We start from the raw sequence: 18589 nt of genomic DNA on the forward strand, positions 1-18589 counted from the left end.
CCTGAGCTCAACAGCTGTTTTTCTGATGCTGCTCCTGATCTCTCCTTCCTGGTTCTTTAGGGACCAGATATTTCTCGCCACTCCACAATAATAGATAATAGATTTAGTTTGACATGAGATGACACAGTAGTGGTAAAGAGATCTGGCACATAGGCATGGGAGCTGGATATTTTTTCTCCCCACATGTTTGTTGTTGTAACAGTTATTGTGTTATGCATGTGTGTTTGTGTATGTTTGTACCAGCAGCTGTATGTGTGAGAGAAAATTCACTCACAGGTCAACAAAGAGTGCAGATCTTTCTTTAAAAAAGTGTTATGTAGCAAATTAATTGCAAAGCTTCCCAATAGAACCTGTTCACAAACCTTTTTTTAAAGAGTTAATGTAAACTATGTGATATTTTCAACATTCCTATCCATTTCACTTTATGTAATATAATGGCACTGTATTTTGAGCAGCATTATATTTGTATTATATTTGTAATGGCTGGGGTGGATAATAGAGGCTTAAGTGAGCTGCTTTGCAGTTCAATAAGCTAAAATGACTTAGAGGACATTTGGAGAAAAATATATTTATATTTATTTTTATAAATATCATTTGATGCATCAAGCTAATGTATAAATTTAAGAACATGTCTGTTCAGCAAAACAAAGAATGCTTACTTTTAATTGTGTATCATGACTCAAGTAAGAGAAAATACAGTAAGTATAAGTTCTTTTTAGTCAAGCAATGCAATGTAAAATAACAAGAAACGTATGGAATATTTGTACTATCACAGCATTCCGCAGTGCTGTTGGATTCTTGAATCTGATTGGTCAGTAGGTGTTATAGTATAATTTTCTATAACTGCAGCTTAGACAGTATGTCCAGCTCAGGTTCATATTTATATGCTAGTTCTAATATTCTATTGTTTTTATAGTAAGAACTTACGCACAGGCTGATAATGCAGAAATTCTGCATAAATGCATAATAAAAATTCTAAGTGCAGCTATGGTGAAATATTCAGTGCGTTGATGTTTGTTTAACATTGTAGGAGCCTCCAGTTTCAGCGCTTTGTTAGTGTCACAGGTAAAGCTGAAACTTTAAGTTTTCTGACATGGAAAGTCTTCACAGCAGAGGGATTTGTGATTTCACAATAAAATGATAAGCTACAATAAGCTACATTTTATTATTATTATTATTTTATTTATTTATTTCATTTTTTTGCCATATTAACCTTTAGAGAGTAATTTCAGAGAGGCTGCAATAAAATGATAGCAGTAACTAATTTGTTTAGTTTTGTTTACAATACAATAGAGGTATTTGTGATGTATACTATATTGCCAAAGGTTTTGGGACACTCCTCCAAATCATTGAATTCAGGTGTTGTTTTTCAGGGGTTGGGCTTGGCCCCTTAGTTCCAGTGAAAGGAACTCTTAATGCTTCAGCTTACCAAGACATTTTGGACAATTTCATGCTTCCAACTTTGTTGGAACAGTTTGGGGATGACCCCTTCCTGTTCCAACATGAGTGCACACCAGTGCACAAAGCAAGGTCCATAAAGACATGGATGAGCGAGTTTGGTGTGGAGGAACTTGACTGGTTGAGTCCTGAACTCAACCCGATAGCGCACCTTTGGGATGAATTAGAGCGGAGACAAACCAGGCCTTCTTGTCCTCACTTTTAGAGGAATGGTCAACAATTCTAAATTCAACAATCCTAAACCTTGTGGAAAGCTTTCCCAGAAGAGTTGAAGCTGTTATAACTGCAAAGGGTGGGCAAACTACATAATACATTCATGTGCATGTAAAGGCAGATGTCCTAAAACTTTTGGTAATATAGTGTATGTGACACACAATAACGGATTAATGCAGTTTAGAGAAAGTAGATTAAGGATTTATTAGGTTTTTAAGGCACAACAAATATGTCTTTGTGTTTCCTAAACACCACTGAGACTGTATAATGTATTATAAAGGAATGACGTCATAAGCTCTTTGTTAAATGCATTTATTGTGCATATTTTGCTATTGCTAATGCAAAAAAATGTACTAATAATTGTAAATTGAGATACAAGATGCTGGCAAGAAAGACAGTATCCTGGTGTGTTGCTTTCATGAATTCACTGTTTGTCAGGAAAAAAAAAAAAGAAATACAAAAAAATCATTTTTCCTCAAAAATGTCATTAAGGAGAAGTACAAAGTAAAGTGCATACATTAGCTAATAACCTACAAAACAATGGCATCAATGCTATCACAATATTGAGTTTCAGAAAACAAACAAACAAAAGAGATGCGGCAAAAAAGAAAACATTTTCCTGTCATCCGCTAGATAAAACGATTATAAAAAATTCTTCAGCAAAAATCTGACAACATGCAACTAAGCAGAAAAGGAAATCTATGGTCATATTAATGCACATAAGGCACAAAATGCTCACAGAGGCACAGAGAATATACAGGTAGTGCAGAGGCAGTTCGGAAACAGATCACGGCCTAACCTGAATAAAACACTTTGGTTTTGAAATTTTTTGAACTCTTTACTGCTCCTTCTGTTTAGTGTTTCATACGCTAAACGCTATTAATTTTCCTGTGTACATTTCATTCCAGCTCAGATCGAGACAATAAATAGGATTCTTTTGCACTGTATATAAAAAGAAAATGCAATTCCAGTTATATGTTTCATTACAGCTGGACAAAATCCCAATGTAAAGCAAAGGAATGGCTATTCAAACATGATTCATTACCATATTAGACATTCTGTCTAATAACAATAATGTGACCACTGATTTTAAGGTGTATTGACATATATGCATACATTAAACATATAGACATTAAAATCAGAATGGAAAACAAATTGCACTTGGGTAATAATTTAAAGAGCTACACGAGTGCACAAGAGGAAATGTAGAGGGCAAAAACACGGGGCTTGGTCCATCAGTTCACACACATTGTTTTGGTAGTATATTGTTATTCCATACACTTTCTGTCTGCTTTTTTCAGTCTGTCTTTTAGATCTGGCTGCTTTACAATTGCATTCGACTCTGCAGTGCTGATGTTGTTATTGCAATCAGGCTAAATGAAGGCATGTTTTTCTTCTGGTATGAAAGTATCAAAAAATGTCCATTTCTTCTGTGTGAATCACGTCCCGTTGTCGCTATGCGTGGGTATGAACGGAGATGCTGGACAGGTCATTCCTTATGATCTCATTGACTGTAAAAGAACAGGAAAATTGGTGTTACTTGTGTAGCGCCAGAATTCAATGTGACACTGAAACATATCTTATGCCAAAGCAAATCAATTCTCCATTTATGGTTTATATCAAATATTTTCTAAAGATGAACTCATGAAAAAACACATCACACACATGTTATGTGTACAGTGTGTGTGTGAGAAAGTGAGACAAGGAGGATACTGTGCCATGCCCTCTGATCAGAGGATCCAAGTGCTCTGGTGTCTACTGCCTTCCTGCCTGCTGTGTATCTCACGGCATTCCCACAGTTGAGGCTTCTTTCAGACTCGATCGCCTATGTATTTTGGCCCTGACATGGGAAGTGATAGCACATGGCTCTAACCTAAAACAACTCCAGGCCTTCCTAGACCGAATGATAGCGAGGACAAGCGGATAGGCCCGGCTTGTGTAGTCAGTGTGTTAGCATGTTAGCAGCAAACATATAATCTTCCTGTATTCCCACAGGGAGCATTTTGTGACATGGTTTCACTGATATCAGTGTTAAAAGGGGTGATAGACAACTGAACTCAATCACCATATCTAAAACACAGTATCAGTTAGTGCAACTGTTCTAAAACAACACATTCCTTTTCTGTTATGGACAGAGAGAAAGGTCAGCAGCGGCTGCATTCCTCAGATTGCACACCTGCAGACATCTCACACATCTGGTGCTTTCTTTCCTCACTGACAATGAGAAGAATTGTAGCTTGATTTGAAGTGTCTCAACTCTTCTGAAATATACCAAATAAATTAGAAAACTAAGCATGGCTTTGTAAGAAACTTGTAAATTAACTTAGGGGAAAATGAAATTCAAGGAAAAATCAAGCATTGCTCGAAGGATTAGAGCTGGAATCTTTTCTAAAAAAGTAGTGATACACCAAAATCTTTATGGACTTAAAGTGGACTAAATAAACTGCACAACGTTTGGGTTCTTTGTACAGAAAATGAGTTTAACTTTCTAAATGGGCTCTACTAGGAACGATTTGTGAAAAGGAAGCTATTTTTTTATAGGGTGCTTGAAAAACAAGGGATTTCCCCACAGAGAGAGAAAAAAAACATTTATGGTGTCAAGTATCATCATTACAAAATATTTGACTCATGTCAGGGCTTGATTTTTCTTAAATATTTATTTATTTATTTTTTGAATGTAAAAATCCTCTATTTTCTCCCTCTGAAGGATAAACAGGTATATTTTCAGGTTCTAAATGGTTTCATAAGACTTCATTCTGTAGTGAACGGTTCAAACCAAAGAAGGTGCTAAATTTATCTGTTCTATGTAGAAAAATACCCTGTATTACATTACTCACGCTACAGGCTTAGACAAAACAATCTCTTAAGGCTTCATTTTGTGCTGAATGCTTCCATCTTTCTCAAACGGATTCTACATAAAACCTTGCAGAATTTCCATATAGGAACAAACCAAGCATCCAAATAAATCATGTTGCCAAATTTAACTTGCACCAAAAAATGCAGCTTTATGTTTTAAAGCTCAGACTGCAGTAAATGTGTTGTTTTGCACGAAGTGGAGAAAAGGATAACTGGAGCCAGAGAGAGAGAGAGAGAGAGAGAGAGAGAGAGAGAGAGAGAGAGAGAGAGAGAGAGAGAAGCCACGTGAGCTGGAAGCTGTGGGTTTCCTCCCAGCCAAGATCGGGAAGCCTGCTGAGGAATTCCCTCCGAATGACCCGTGGCCTTGGCGCTCCCACCACAAAGCAGCCTCGGGGACCAAGAGGCAGTCCAGATTGCTGACATTCTCCATGAAACAATAGAGCCCAGGCTTCCTTTCATCTCCTGATGTGGTGTTAAGGAGACGCCCTACCTGACCGAGACCTGACCAACGGCTCAGTGCGTCCTAGCGCAAATTTCTTGTCCACTTGCAAACGGATAGGGTGTGTACGACTACAGAACTCCAGGAAGGGTCACAAAAGTGTTTACCTTTAACCAGAAATTAGAGCTTAATTTCAGAAATTGGCATCACAACTGACCACATTAATATAAAACTAACAGAACCTTATGTACTGTATTAAGATAACTAAAAGACACCATTAATCATGAGTAAGGAAAGAAGCATACTGTGTGTTACCACAGATCTGTAAATCAAAAAAATCCTTTCAGAGAATCAAGAGGAGGAGTTTTCTCATGGCGACGGAGTCATAAATATTAAAACCTCACATTTCTTTCGCTCTCCGTCCACGAGCTACTGGATTTAATCGGCTGTTACTAATATTCGTGCAGGAAAAGAATTAGCGTGATGGCTGAATTATGGAGAGCAAATCACATGTGTTCATCTTTGAAACAGCAGACCATGCTGAAACAATTAGACGCCTTTGACAGTTTGGAGTAATTTGCAAGGATATGTCCTTATGACGAATTCTGGCAAACAGTGAGATTCTTCATGGGAGTGGAATCAATATTCAGATCACTTGAAATGCTCCCATCTGTTAAAACACAGGAGGTGTTCAGGAAGAAATACCTGTCTGGGTGTCACTGTGCACTAAACTTTCATTCAGAGAATTTATTACGAGCTGCAGTTCTCCAAAGACATCACTTAGATATTAGTAACGGATGAATGGCCTGCAGGTGTAGGCGCTTGAATCGAAGTAAAGCAGATGTGACAGCGGTCATGGAAGTTTTAATAATGCGTTCAGACCCTACTATTTTAACTATTCATGATGCATCAGCAGGGAAGTGAAGACAAATTAATCTCTATAGGCAAATACAGCAGATTATTTTGATTCTATAATAATGACAAAATATTCATTATTCCATTATTACTGATTATTCTGAAATCTGACCAGTGATTTAGCCGTCTAGCTCTGTGCAGAGGTTCAATGTGACCCCACTTTTCTTTATTTAACGTCTGCCACGTGTGTCCATTGAGCATTAGAATCAGTGAAGCTCGGTCTGCTCGCAACGACGTCTGGCTTTCAACTCACTTGGAGCTGCTTGTGATCAGACGGTCATCCAAATCTCTTGGTGAAAATAATCCATTTCTACTCAAGTTACTCTGTGCATGCACTCATCAGCGTCTGCTCTATGCTTTTGGCTCTATGCTTTTGCAAAGCAGATTTGTGTTATGACCATTCCCCTTCCTTTAACATCTGCCATGTGTGTCCACTGAGTACTAGCAATAGGTTCAGTTCACTCTGCTTGCAACTCGGTGTGGCTTTCCTCCAGCTTTTCATCACAATCAATAGTATCAGCTAGTGTCAATACACAGAACCCAACTGGCTATACATTTAAATGTTGCTTAATCAAGCCAGACATTTGGTCTCAATCTTGTTGTAAAGTTGTGTGCAAATATTTTCATTGGCCAATCCAAATTGGCCTAAACATTGACACCTGATCTTCAAAAGTTTTGGTAATGCTGATTTCCTTCATACTCATTGTTGTATATTGATAAAAAACAAAAAAAGTGACATCATGATATAGCTTGTTTATATTTATATAGCTCCATAAAAGGCTCAGAGAGGTGAGTTAAATGGCAAATTGACAACTAAATAGTGAAAAAGTGCCTTCTGAGTGACATGTGCCCTAAATATTTCTGCAATGCAGCACAAACACAGACTTCCATACAAAGGATAGCTGTTTTTCCAAATTTATCGATTCATTAATTCATGTCATTAATTTGAAACCACAAATGTTTCATTAAATCCATGAGTGCAATTGAAATAAATAAAATTAAATTTCTAAAAGAAATTGCCTCAATTCGTATGATTTAAAGCCTGCCAATTAAAGTTCACATTAGTGAGTCTGCTTGTAGGTAAACTGTTAAGTGGTAGGATAATATTGACTGAAAACTGTTGTGCAACACATTTGTTGTGCAAATAATCTTGCAAAGGATTCACAACTACATTTGTTTGTATGTTGTTTTATAATTGAGGCCAATAAATGACTCCTCTGGTTGGGTTAGAACCCAACATTTCTCCAAAGTTATGGTAATGATTCAATGACTTCCCCTCATCCTGACTGCTCATGCTCAGAGAATGCTGTGTTTTGGGTCAAGAATAATGATATCTGAGTCAGAACTATCCATTGGGTACAATCTTTGGGCACCATACCCAGTGCCTAATAATAAAACTATGTTGTTGGCAGTTACCATGACATATATCTTATTTTGCTGTGAGATTTCATATAAGGGGTCTAATGAAAAGCCTTCAGTGGTAGATTGGTAATCGAAGCCAGATTAAGAAACTGTAACATAGGACAGAGGAAAAACAAAATGAACAAGCTGTATTTCAGGTCAAACTATTAATTAATTTATTCTCTTTGGCCATATTTAATGGTCAAAGATCAGCTTCTGTGTCCACTCACAGAGCAACTAGATGAGAATAACTGAAATTCCACAATTCAGTATCAGGTGTCTGTCTTTACTATCATCTAGAAACAACCACAAGAACCTTATAGATGATGCTTTTCAGCGATAAAGTACTTTGCAACACTAAAAAGATGACTCATCCCATCTGGTATTCATTTTCCCAATTTGGGGTTCAGATAATGTGGAAAAAAAGACAACAAATAAAGACATAAAGTGGGACTAAAAAGCCTTATAGCTAAACATCCTCACAATATCTTCACTGAAGGAACAACAATTTCCTTTCTTATAGTGGAAATAAAAGACAACAGTTTCATTATTTGTTAGTATTAAACTATGTGAGAATGGCACCATATTAGTGATAGGACTGTTGTTACTCAGAGATGGAAGTCAATAACTGGATGTGAGGTAATCCAGGAACCTGTTTCCTGTATGTGGATAAGCAACAGCTGGGGCAGTGTGATAGAGTGCGGACAGCCTGCCTCGTCTCAGCCCCTAGGAAATGGTGAGAGAGAGTGAGGAACTCCCAAACAATCAGCTCGGCACTGCTGCTGGTCTCATTAAACAACCAAGACCATCAATGCTCACCATCTCTGCATCTCCCCAAATCCATGGGTTGGATAAACAACATTCAACTTTCTTCTCAGGAGCTTGTTAAAGACCACAATCAGTGCCACAACAAAAAGCCCATGACACCAACACCATCATCCCATGACAATGTCTCTGTTTCTAAGTTTAATTAAACCACATCTAATACATGGCTTTCAAATTTTGCCTTATTGGACTGAATGGAGGCCTGATGTGCACAGTTATGTTTATTTTATTTTTACTACTATTTGTAGTTCTATTATTCTATTATTTCTTACTGCAAAATACTATTCTTATTGCACAGATTTCACTTTGGGATTAATGAAGTGATCTATCTATCTATCTATCTATCTATCTATCTATCTATCTATCTATCTATCTATCTATAAGGAAATAAAATAGACAGTTTTATTCTTCACATCCTGCAGGATATATTTTTTAATTAATTACAGAAGAGCATGTTGTATTTTCTACTCATTTATAATACAAATTTTCCTTTATTAAGACAACACATTTTTAAATCTGTTTATTATTAGTCTTGTATTATATGTAGTGTCCACCATACAAGCCCTTGCTAATTAATTATTACTATAAAAATGATAAAGATAATTATAACGATCTCTGACAGCTTTGTACGATTTTAAAGGTAAGCTCCCATAAACACTGTCTATATTGCCTACATCACCTACAATAGACGTTTGCTACAGAAATCCGCCTCAGTCCTTCCTTTGGTCTCCTCTTATCGCAGGACATACAGATTTGTAACCAGTAGAAAGAGTTGTATCTATGGCAAGCGTTTGGCCCACAGACCTGCAGCAAGCAGCCAACTCAGTGTGCTGTATAGCAGAGAGCCATCTCAATTTCAGAAACTGGAGAAGACATGCAGCCAGTGCTAGAAAGTTTTTTTTTTTCTCCAGAAAAGATCACTGCAACCTCCAGCCAGCCCAAAGGAACCCCAATGGATCTTATCAGAGAGAAGCTGAAGGCGGACAATGATGATAAATATCATAAAGCATTTTTTTTAAAAGTCAGGGGTATTGCAATAACATACTGTCCATAAAATTTAAGGTATATGACAAACATGATTTAAGGTCAGAACATAATTCATACAAGCTAGAAGCATGCACACCATTGATGTGTGAGAGGATTACTGCCTGATAAGAACTTACATTAAATACAGACTCTCAGAGTGACCAGTGAGTCCAAAACATACATTACCAAAATCTCAAGCTAACATGCTTCTGTTTTTCTAGATGTGATATAATGTGTGTGGATGACAAGATCTTAAAGAAACACTACACCTGGAATGGTTCAAGGAATCAGAAACCTTGCCAAAACTTTTAACAAGCACTAGCTGCATAAAGCCTAATAAGTAGTATTAAATCTAAACGCTTAGAAAAATGTCAGGTAATAACTTGACGAGCCAACGCATAAAAGATCCCACTCAACGTGGCTGCATTATGGCTTGACCACACTTTCTCATCTTGTCTTAGCCACATGCTCAGAACAGCACGGATTAGATTTCAACTGCTTTACTAGCGGTTCCAGTCTGATCATCTGACAAGGCTGAGATGGAGTCCAGGACTGATTAGATGACTTGATCTACTCTGTGAGGCAGGTGGAGCACTGGTTAATATGAATACAAATTCTGCTCAAATAAAGAGTAAAAACTTTAAGTGGGAGTCATACGTCCCAGTTTGTTGAAAAACCAGATGATATAATATGTATCCTCTTTATTGCTAGTCTCCTTTGGACTAAATGGAGTGTTGAAATAAGACCCACTGCCAACAAATTAGTGCCTGATTGCTACAACAGATTGCTCTCTGGCCATTGACAGGAACTTTGGTTTCTGACCTAAAGTTATAATTTCTATCTTTCCACTGAATAACCTTTATATATTTATGAGCTAAACAACAATAGCTCTAATAGTTCAAACTACAAGAGAAAGCACATGCTTATGTTAATGTTCTTTAAAAACTGTGTGTAATTTTTGATATGTTGATTACTGGAAAGTCTTAAAGATGGAGGGATTTGTTCAATAACAGGACAGGTTGATTTTTTTGTTCTAGCAAGACGCTGATGAAGGGATGCTGGTGAGGGGACAACTGCTTATAGCAGCTATAATGTAAGTGTCAAGAGGAACTAAAATGTTTAGCAGACATTGCACATAAATAAATGTAACTATAAATAGATAAAAAAGTGCCACACATCCCTTTGGGTTTAATTCTTAATTATTTACAACACACTTTTTTAGCCACAATCCTTGAGACTGGTTTAGATGTACTAAATAGTACCACTAATATATTAGTGCTAATATTGCAATATCCTGTGGATGCCCAGCTGTAGAAACACACTATGAGATGAAAATTAGGGATATTTATGAAGAAATAAGTAAAGCAAAGATCATTTGCCCCCATGATCTTGTACACAAAATTAAAAATAATAATAATTATTATGTACTGTAATGCAACTGATCTGTTTTGAAAGTAAAAGAGAAACTCAAGTGAAGAGTTACTTGGAAAACAGTTTTTTACTCCATTACCTCACACCTCTGGGTTAAACAGATCAGTGCTTAAATTTTTATCCCCTTGGCATCCTCCAAAAATTTCATCGTAAAAGCTTGTGACAAATGTTTGGTGAAAATTCAAGTGTGAGGCAAATGAAACATGTACATATGGGCAAATTTTTTTTACAAGCAAGTAGGACAAAAGCTGCAAATATTATGATCAAACTTTAACTCTCTGAGCACTCACATGATGCGGTGCATTTTGGCACCAAGTCATAGTGAATTAAACTGCTTGTGTATATTATAGCCTTTGCAGTGAAGTAATGCATGTTAAGCATTTTTTCCAAGACTTAGGTTAACCCATAATAATGTGTTTATTTGTGTCTGTATAATATCTTGACTTTTTATGAACTGCTAAAATTGAACCATATGAAAATGTATTGAATGCTGTTCACAGTGTGTATTACAGACTTTATAGTTTCTGACAGCTCGGTAATTAGAAGCAGATTTGTACTTTCTTCAATGAAGAGGATGGGGCAGTCAACAAAGGTCCTTTGTCTTTGCTTACAAGCATTGCCCTGGTCACAGGTGTCTCTTCTAGCATTACATGATTCAAAATTCACCACAAAATGAACAAAAACTGGCAGAAAAGTGGTAAAATAAATATAATTATACTGAAATATAAACAGATTTAAAACAGATAAATAATGTCAGTTGAAGTGTGTGTGCATTGATTGGAGCACATGCAAAGATTCTGCATGGAGGAAAAATTTTGATTTTGTTTTTTTTTCTGTCTGAATGTATATTTATTTATTTTGTTAATTTATATCCATATATTTTAATATTAGCTTATTTTCTGTCTTTTGTAAGTGGTACAGACTAACCCCTGCATTCGATAGAAATTCACTGACATTGTGCTAGTACACTGCTTTGTGACTTACCATCATCTAGATACATTTGATCCAGTTCTTGTGGTTCCTGTTTGATGCTGATGGCCAGCGTAGCAGATGCTCCCTCTTCTTGTAAAAGAGGAGATGGCCCACTCCTCAGTGGAACTTTAGGCATCTCTGGGGCATCACCTGTGACCGGAGACTGGGTCAAACTGTGACTGGGAGTGAAGATGAGTTCAGGTGCTGAACTCGGAGTGGAGGGATGGGAGCCAGGAGAAGAGGATGCACTGCCTGATGGGTAGAGAACAGACTGCTGGTAGCGGCCAGGCGTGGGCTGGATGGCCGAGACGTGAGGGATGGCAATCGGCTGAAGCCCAGGGTTCGAGCCTGGAGAGAGGCACTGAGGAGAGAAATGTGTGGGCGAGAGATCCTGCAGTTTAGGGCTGGTGCTGGGAGAGGAGGAGGAGCACGACAGGGACGAAGGCTTTGCTGTGAGTCTCTGAGGGCCATAAGCAGCTGTCACACAGGCTCTGTGTTCTGAAGGCATCATGGGAGCTTGTAGAGCGTAATACGGCTTGGCAAGGCCAGGGGAGTGCTGCTGTGCACATAGGCGAGGGAGCTCATAGTCATCATGAGGCTCTGTCTTGATGGTGGGAACTGTGAAAGAAAGACAGAGTGGTCTCAAATGAGAAAAAAAACAAGAAGAAGAATAAACAAACACTGTTGGTTCATTAGGTGTCACGTGAGCTGGTGCGATCGAGTGGGCTCGTGGCTAGGATACCCAGAGCCAAACAAACATTCTCATCAATGAGACTGTGTGTCTGAGGCGTCGCACTCCCGCCCAGCTGAAAATATTTAAAGAAAGACGGGGGAAAAAAGGGATGAATCATCACCACAAGAGACTTCCAGCTGTTTCTATAATAAAAGAGACTATTTTCATTGGAGCTTTCCCTAGCAGTAATACACTTAGAGTGTGTATTATGAGAAACTTCAGGCAGGAAGCTTCATTTCCAAAAGAGTTTAATTAATTAGCAGTCAAGAAAATATTTAATAAGTTATAGATAGAGGTTTTGGTGCCTATTTAAAATCTGAACTATTTCACCTATTTATCAAAATAAAAAAGCCAGATTGCCCTATAAAATCTACAGTATATTATAATTATTCAACTATTTAACTTTTTTTTTTTCACAGCTGTAGTAAAGATTTCAGACCTCATCAGACTGATTGCTTTAGACTCCATCAACATGGCTTTCCCTCTCCAAAATTTATCTGAATGCCCATTACGATTACCAGGGAGCCATTATTTATATGCTTTAACGCTAGTTCCTGTTTATAGTATTCTAATAACTCTCTTTTATGAACATGGGCTTTGCACTGACAACATGCAGCCCACCTTCATAATAAATCTGATATTTATAGCTCTATATAATTTATAATATTTCTTCACAGCTACTGTACTTTGTATTGTGTTCAGTCCTGGGGTGCTATAAACATTGCCCTGTTGTGCAATCATTACCACAGCTGTACAAGAGAATCTCTCTGTATGTGGAAATATAATGCATGATGTACTTAAAAACTACAGCTGTCTTAAGCTTCGTGTTAAGAACAAGTATAATACGTCCTATATTCTACCGTTTGTGTTGAGGGAACTGTTTATAGTTAGTTAAGTGTTAGCAGGAACTAACTTATTTTTAGCGGATGTTCCACAATAATAAAGCAATAAAGCTATATTTAGAAAAAAGTACAATGTGCTGTTCTTTAATAAACAAAACATTGTTAGCTTTGGTGTAAGAGGAATACAATTTTCTGGTATTAATTATTTTCCTTTGTTTTGAAATTAAACAGTGCTGACATTCAATCTTTATGAATGGATGAATGAATGAATGAAATTTTTATATGGAAAAAAAATTCCAATATAAATGGCAGGACACTGTTCCTCTCAGATAAACTAAAAAGTTTTGAAAGTAACATGAGACACTGGGAATGATCTGTGCGATTATCAGTAGAATGTGGGACGTCAGAATAAGGCACGTTGCCCATTGCTGTGTGTTATGCTGTAAGTTCTCACTTCCCTATTGTCCAACACCCACACATCTAAAGATCACAGTGCTGCAACATGATGTCTTTCTCTGAGATTTGGCCATGATTCATCACCCCAGTGCCTTAGCTAGGAACCTATCAGCATTGTGCATTAGAGGAACTGTTGCAGCAGGTCTGACTGCTCAAGGTTTAAAATAAAACCCAGACACCTACGCTACACTAGACCCAGCAGGAAAAAATGAGCCATCAATCACATGACAATGTCTAAGTGATGCCTCAGATGTCTATCCTTATGCTTTAGCCTCTGCATAGATCGCATGCCCTGATTGCTGTTGATAATTTAAGGCAAGAGACTTGAGACATAACTATTTGGTAGTGATGTATTAGCTTAATCTACATTTAATATCCCTGCTTAAGACTCCAGCTAAGTCTGACAGCTCAGGCAGTTTCCAACCATCAATACAGGCCTTCTTGTCCATATTTGCAAGCTGGTACAAGTTTCTAAAGTATGTTTCGGATGCGTTTTTAAGATAACACAACAGTAAGGCAATTACAAAATCGCAAACATTTGTTTGTGGCTTATGTTTTGAAGAATGATCACCGACTACCTAAGTTAGCAGATGACGTATGATCCCATAATCAGTACTTTCAGTTACCATTACAAAATATAAGATCTTAGAAAGTGAAAATATCTACAATTTCCTATAATACTATATAACTGATTGAATATTAGATAATAAATAGTCCTGGTCTATTAGGAAAGATTTCTTATTATGAGATTATTATAAAGCAAATATAAGATTATTCAGATTATTGGATGCTTTTGTACATTTTGAACATTATTTTTATTGTATTAGCAGATCATTTTGATTCTTTCTAGAAATAAATGCTTATAATTAGATCTAAAATCAGATTAAATTGTTTTTAAGGTAGAAATTTCAAGGTCACAATACCTAGAAATAAGTTGATATATTTGGTTTATTCTAATTTCATCACAGGAAACTCCTGATCACTCTGACTATATAGATATTTACATGCGCTTATGTGCCATTATTTGCAGTGAATCAAAATTCTATTTAGGAGCTTCTTTAAAAGGACATTCTTATACATCATTTACCAAATCTACACAATTTCATAATACTATAATGTTTTTTCCCTAATGACTTGTTCCTGTTATAAGATAACACACCTTCATCTAATTTCAAGTTATGATGTATTCTGTGACACACAGAAGGAAAGAATTGTTATGATAAAATGATGTTATACTGGATAACCTAATAGAGTATGATACATTGTATTTCTGTTATTCAGCTTGTCGGTTGCTGTGGATGTACCCCTGGCCTGTGTGGTGAATCCAGTGTGTCAGCTGAGAGGACAGTGTAACACTGTCAGGGGGACAGAGAGGCTTTACAGTGGCCAAGCTGAATGAGACAGGGCAGGGTTGGGTTCGGCAGTCTATGAATCATTACTTTGAACCACCCACTGGTTAGGCACCCTAATCCTGGGGCAATTAGTGGTGGTTTGGCCCTTTTTTAAACTTTTTCTTCTGGCAATCAGTTGGCATCTGAATAATAACATTCACATAGTCAACTCCACCCAAGCGTCGCCCTTCCAGACCTTGTATAATCTAACAGGTATGGAAAAGAACATGTTTATTGAGATGCTTTTAGCAATGAGAAGAACTCTTAAGTTTGACCACTTTCACTAAATAAGACAGTAAAATGTCTGGAGTTCAAATGTTGGGAATCTTCAAATGAAGATGAACAGCAGCATCATTAGTTTGAGCTCTATAACATCATTATTTTGAGCTCTATAACATCATTATTTTGAGCTCTATAACACCGGAGAGCAAGTGATTTTTAAATTAGCTTGTATTTATAGCAGCACAATAGATGTGTAGCTTAATTTCTTTAGCAATGTGACCATGCCAGTGTAGAACTGATGCAGTAAATCCTTCCTCCACTCACTGTTTACAACACACAGGCTTAACTTTATTAAATAAAATGAGCTGGCATTATGGTAACCAAATAAAAAAAAACAAAAACACCAGTAGCTTAAGTAAACTTCCAGTTTTGAGCCTGTTTATCCAGTAGGGCTTATGCGATTGAGGGCAACAACATTTCTTTGTTGATGCAATATCAGAGTAAAGAAATATGAGGGCTGCTGATATTTGCAAGGAAAACTTAGCTGGTTAAATATCAAGCTTGTTAACTAGGTTGTTATTTCAGCTAGATTGTATTTTATGTAGCTTTTCACTGAAATAAGTATTTAACTGTTCAAATACTTTTTTGACCTACTGTATCTCAGGCAACAGTGAAAGTTTTCCTGCTAAGTTTCTTTGCTAAGGCTGCATTTCACTCTTAATGAGTAACACCATTGCAAGGTTTCCGGCATATAATTTGCAAATTCTCAATTTCTGTATAAATAACACTTGTGCAAATGGCTTGAGAATTGAAAATTTAAAGAATATTTCACTAATTTAACTAAAAAATATCATTTTTAATGAATGATTTACTAATCACTGTATATTTTGAGTGAAAAATATATAAAATCTTTTTGAATCAATATCATATCCTAACATTTTTGGAGAATTTTTTTTTTCCCATGATAGAAAATGCAGAAAATGCAGATGATGCAAATTCCTATGGAGAATGTGACTTGTGGAATATTCCAAATATGTCATATTGAGTAAATATTGTGGGACACTAAATGGAAAACTAATGGAATATATGTTTCAAGTATGAGATGAATGGATTCAAACATTAATGCAAAACTATTTTTATTACTATTTCTTCTATTACTTTTTATTATAGTCATAGTTTCTTTTTACAATTTGAAATACATTATTATAATTCAAAATAAAGTGTAGTTACAGTGAGCTGGGACAGGCATAAATAATGTAAGCTTTTTTTTTTTAGATAGATTTTTATTAGTTTTAATTTCATTTTCTGATATATACACAGATATTTCTATAAAGAACATTTTACCTGATGTCTCTGACCCTTTACATATTTATAAATGTAATGTGAGAATCATCACCAAATTTGAACAAGTGAGGCCTATGTGCCTGGATTTCATTAATTTTCATGAAGAAATTATACAAACACTAGCCACATTCCTGTCCTTATTTGCAAGTGTAAGGTTGTGTTGAGACAAGTATCAGAGAAGGTAATGTTTTACCATTACATGGCAGGTAGGTGAATCGCTGGTATTGGCTCCTCTTCCGTTTGCCGTTGCATATGTAGAAGTTTACCAGAACAGGGCTGGATATTCTTTGGTTTCGGTAAGTTGGAATCTCCACAAGCAAAGCCGTCTGTTGTGATAAAAGATCATATAAAAAAGAGTATATGTAAGGAAATCAAAAAGTCCAATCAAAAGAAATATTTTACACTCCAGTGACCTTAAGCACCGCATTTCAAAAGATCAGGTATGGAATTTAAAATGTGAAAACATGTGGCTTTCACAAATATAAACATGGCTTACTGGCCACCAGTGAACACTGACTGCACTGTGTCTGTGATACAAATTCACACCATCACTGGGGTCCAAAAACCACAGGCACCCTGTTGCTGTGGCTCAGTGAAATGGGGCTAGATGAGGTTGAGAGAGACTGTGTAGCAGACTGTTATTTTCATACCTTTCACCCTCGAGAAGAGGGTTCTTCCAGGAACTCATGACAACCCAGAACTCCTTTTTGTCTCCAGATGCTGCTGAACTTTTGACCGCTGCACTGTCTCTTGCCACTAAAAGTCCTGCTCTAAAAGGGTCTTCACCCGCCCATCCCTCCCTACCCTGAGATGAACCCCATGTGGCTGGGAGCAGACTGATGGAGGTGCTGAACAGTAGCCAGAGAGGAAGTCATCAGTCTTCTTGCAGGCATGTGCAGGTGAGCTTACTGCCACTATTTATATTAGCACATCAGCATGGCTGCCGAGCGAAGCCAGATGAAGAGCATACTGCTAGAACAAAATTCATACCCAGTTTCATACCTAATGCTTTTTCTACTCTTTTCTTCTCTGTAGCCTATTTAAATAATCGGAATCAGTAGTCCAATTTATAGCTAACAATGGAGCCCAAAATGAACACTCAAATTTTATTCCAGTATTTATCCCAAGTCGTTTCCCATTCTGATTTTAAATAATGTGTTCATTGGCCTCATATGGCCCTGTCTGAAGGATAAATACAGTATTATCCCCAGATGAAATTGAATGAGGCAACCAAGTGAAATCCCTTCAACTTCAAGAAGCTGAGCAAAAGTTTGGCATTCTGCATGGGGCGACTTATGAGACACAAGCAAGCATGTGGTTTAGGGCGAGTTACAAAATGCTTCATATTGAAAAAATATAGAAATACAGATAGAGGGTGAGGAAAGGGCAGAAATCAAAGCAAGTGTAAAAAAAAAAAAAAAGTTTTACACATTAATACATCATTCTGGCAGATGGTCCTTATTCACTGAGTGAGCATTAGAAACGGGTGTGGAAGCCTCATAAAGTTATGAACCAACACAAGGAAGACAAAATAAATAAATAAATAAAAAAATCCAAACCCAGTTCAATGATACCATTATTCAAATTTACTGTGGCAGTAAATGAAACTGCTGTTTTATCTCAGAAAGCAAGAGGACAACTTAATATGATTTACAGTGACTACATCTGAAAATAGATGAATGCACTGACATTTTGCATTACTGTTAAGCTTAATGCAAAACATTCTGCAGCTTACATAATTTGTACTAAAATAAGGCTTAAAACGGGTCAGTGAAACGGAACATCGCTGTAAAAGCAATCTGCAATATAAGAGACTCGTGTTGTTTTGGATATGAAGTATTCCATCCCATAAAACACAATTAGAAAGTCCTTTCGGTATAAGAATTAGGAAGTGTTTGTCTCTCCTTTAAACATGCTAAAAAATTATAAGACCAGCGCTTCAGACAGAAATCCGTTCAGTCACATTCCCAGACTGAGACAAAAGGCTAATAGTTCATTCAAGTCATTCAAGTCGAGCAAATTCCATGTTGCTTTGGACGCCACTGGCTAGGTATTGCCTGTGTTT

General features: G+C 36.9%; 1 protein-coding gene across 2 annotated transcripts in view; it reads right to left on the reverse strand.

Moving 5' to 3' along the window:
• Positions 1 to 1875: 1875 nt before the first annotated feature.
• nfatc1 (nuclear factor of activated T cells 1) overlaps positions 1876 to 18589 on the reverse strand; it is a 39312-nt gene continuing 22598 nt past the window's right edge. The window contains exons 8-10 of one of the 2 annotated variants that reach the window (XM_058378086.1): positions 16724 to 16850; positions 11549 to 12154; positions 1876 to 3182 (exon numbers count right to left, since the gene is read on the reverse strand). In XM_058378086.1, the coding sequence (XP_058234069.1) occupies positions 3127 to 3182; positions 11549 to 12154; positions 16724 to 16850 (789 nt within the window). In that variant the 3' untranslated portion in view covers positions 1876 to 3126. Of the gene's footprint in view, positions 3183 to 11548; positions 12155 to 16717; positions 16851 to 18589 lie in introns of both variants that reach the window. The other variant, XM_058378085.1, reaches the window with a different exon arrangement.

This window comes from Hemibagrus wyckioides, linkage group LG24 (genome assembly GCF_019097595.1).
Source record: "Hemibagrus wyckioides isolate EC202008001 linkage group LG24, SWU_Hwy_1.0, whole genome shotgun sequence".
In the NCBI taxonomy this organism is placed as follows: domain Eukaryota; kingdom Metazoa; phylum Chordata; class Actinopteri; order Siluriformes; family Bagridae; genus Hemibagrus; species Hemibagrus wyckioides.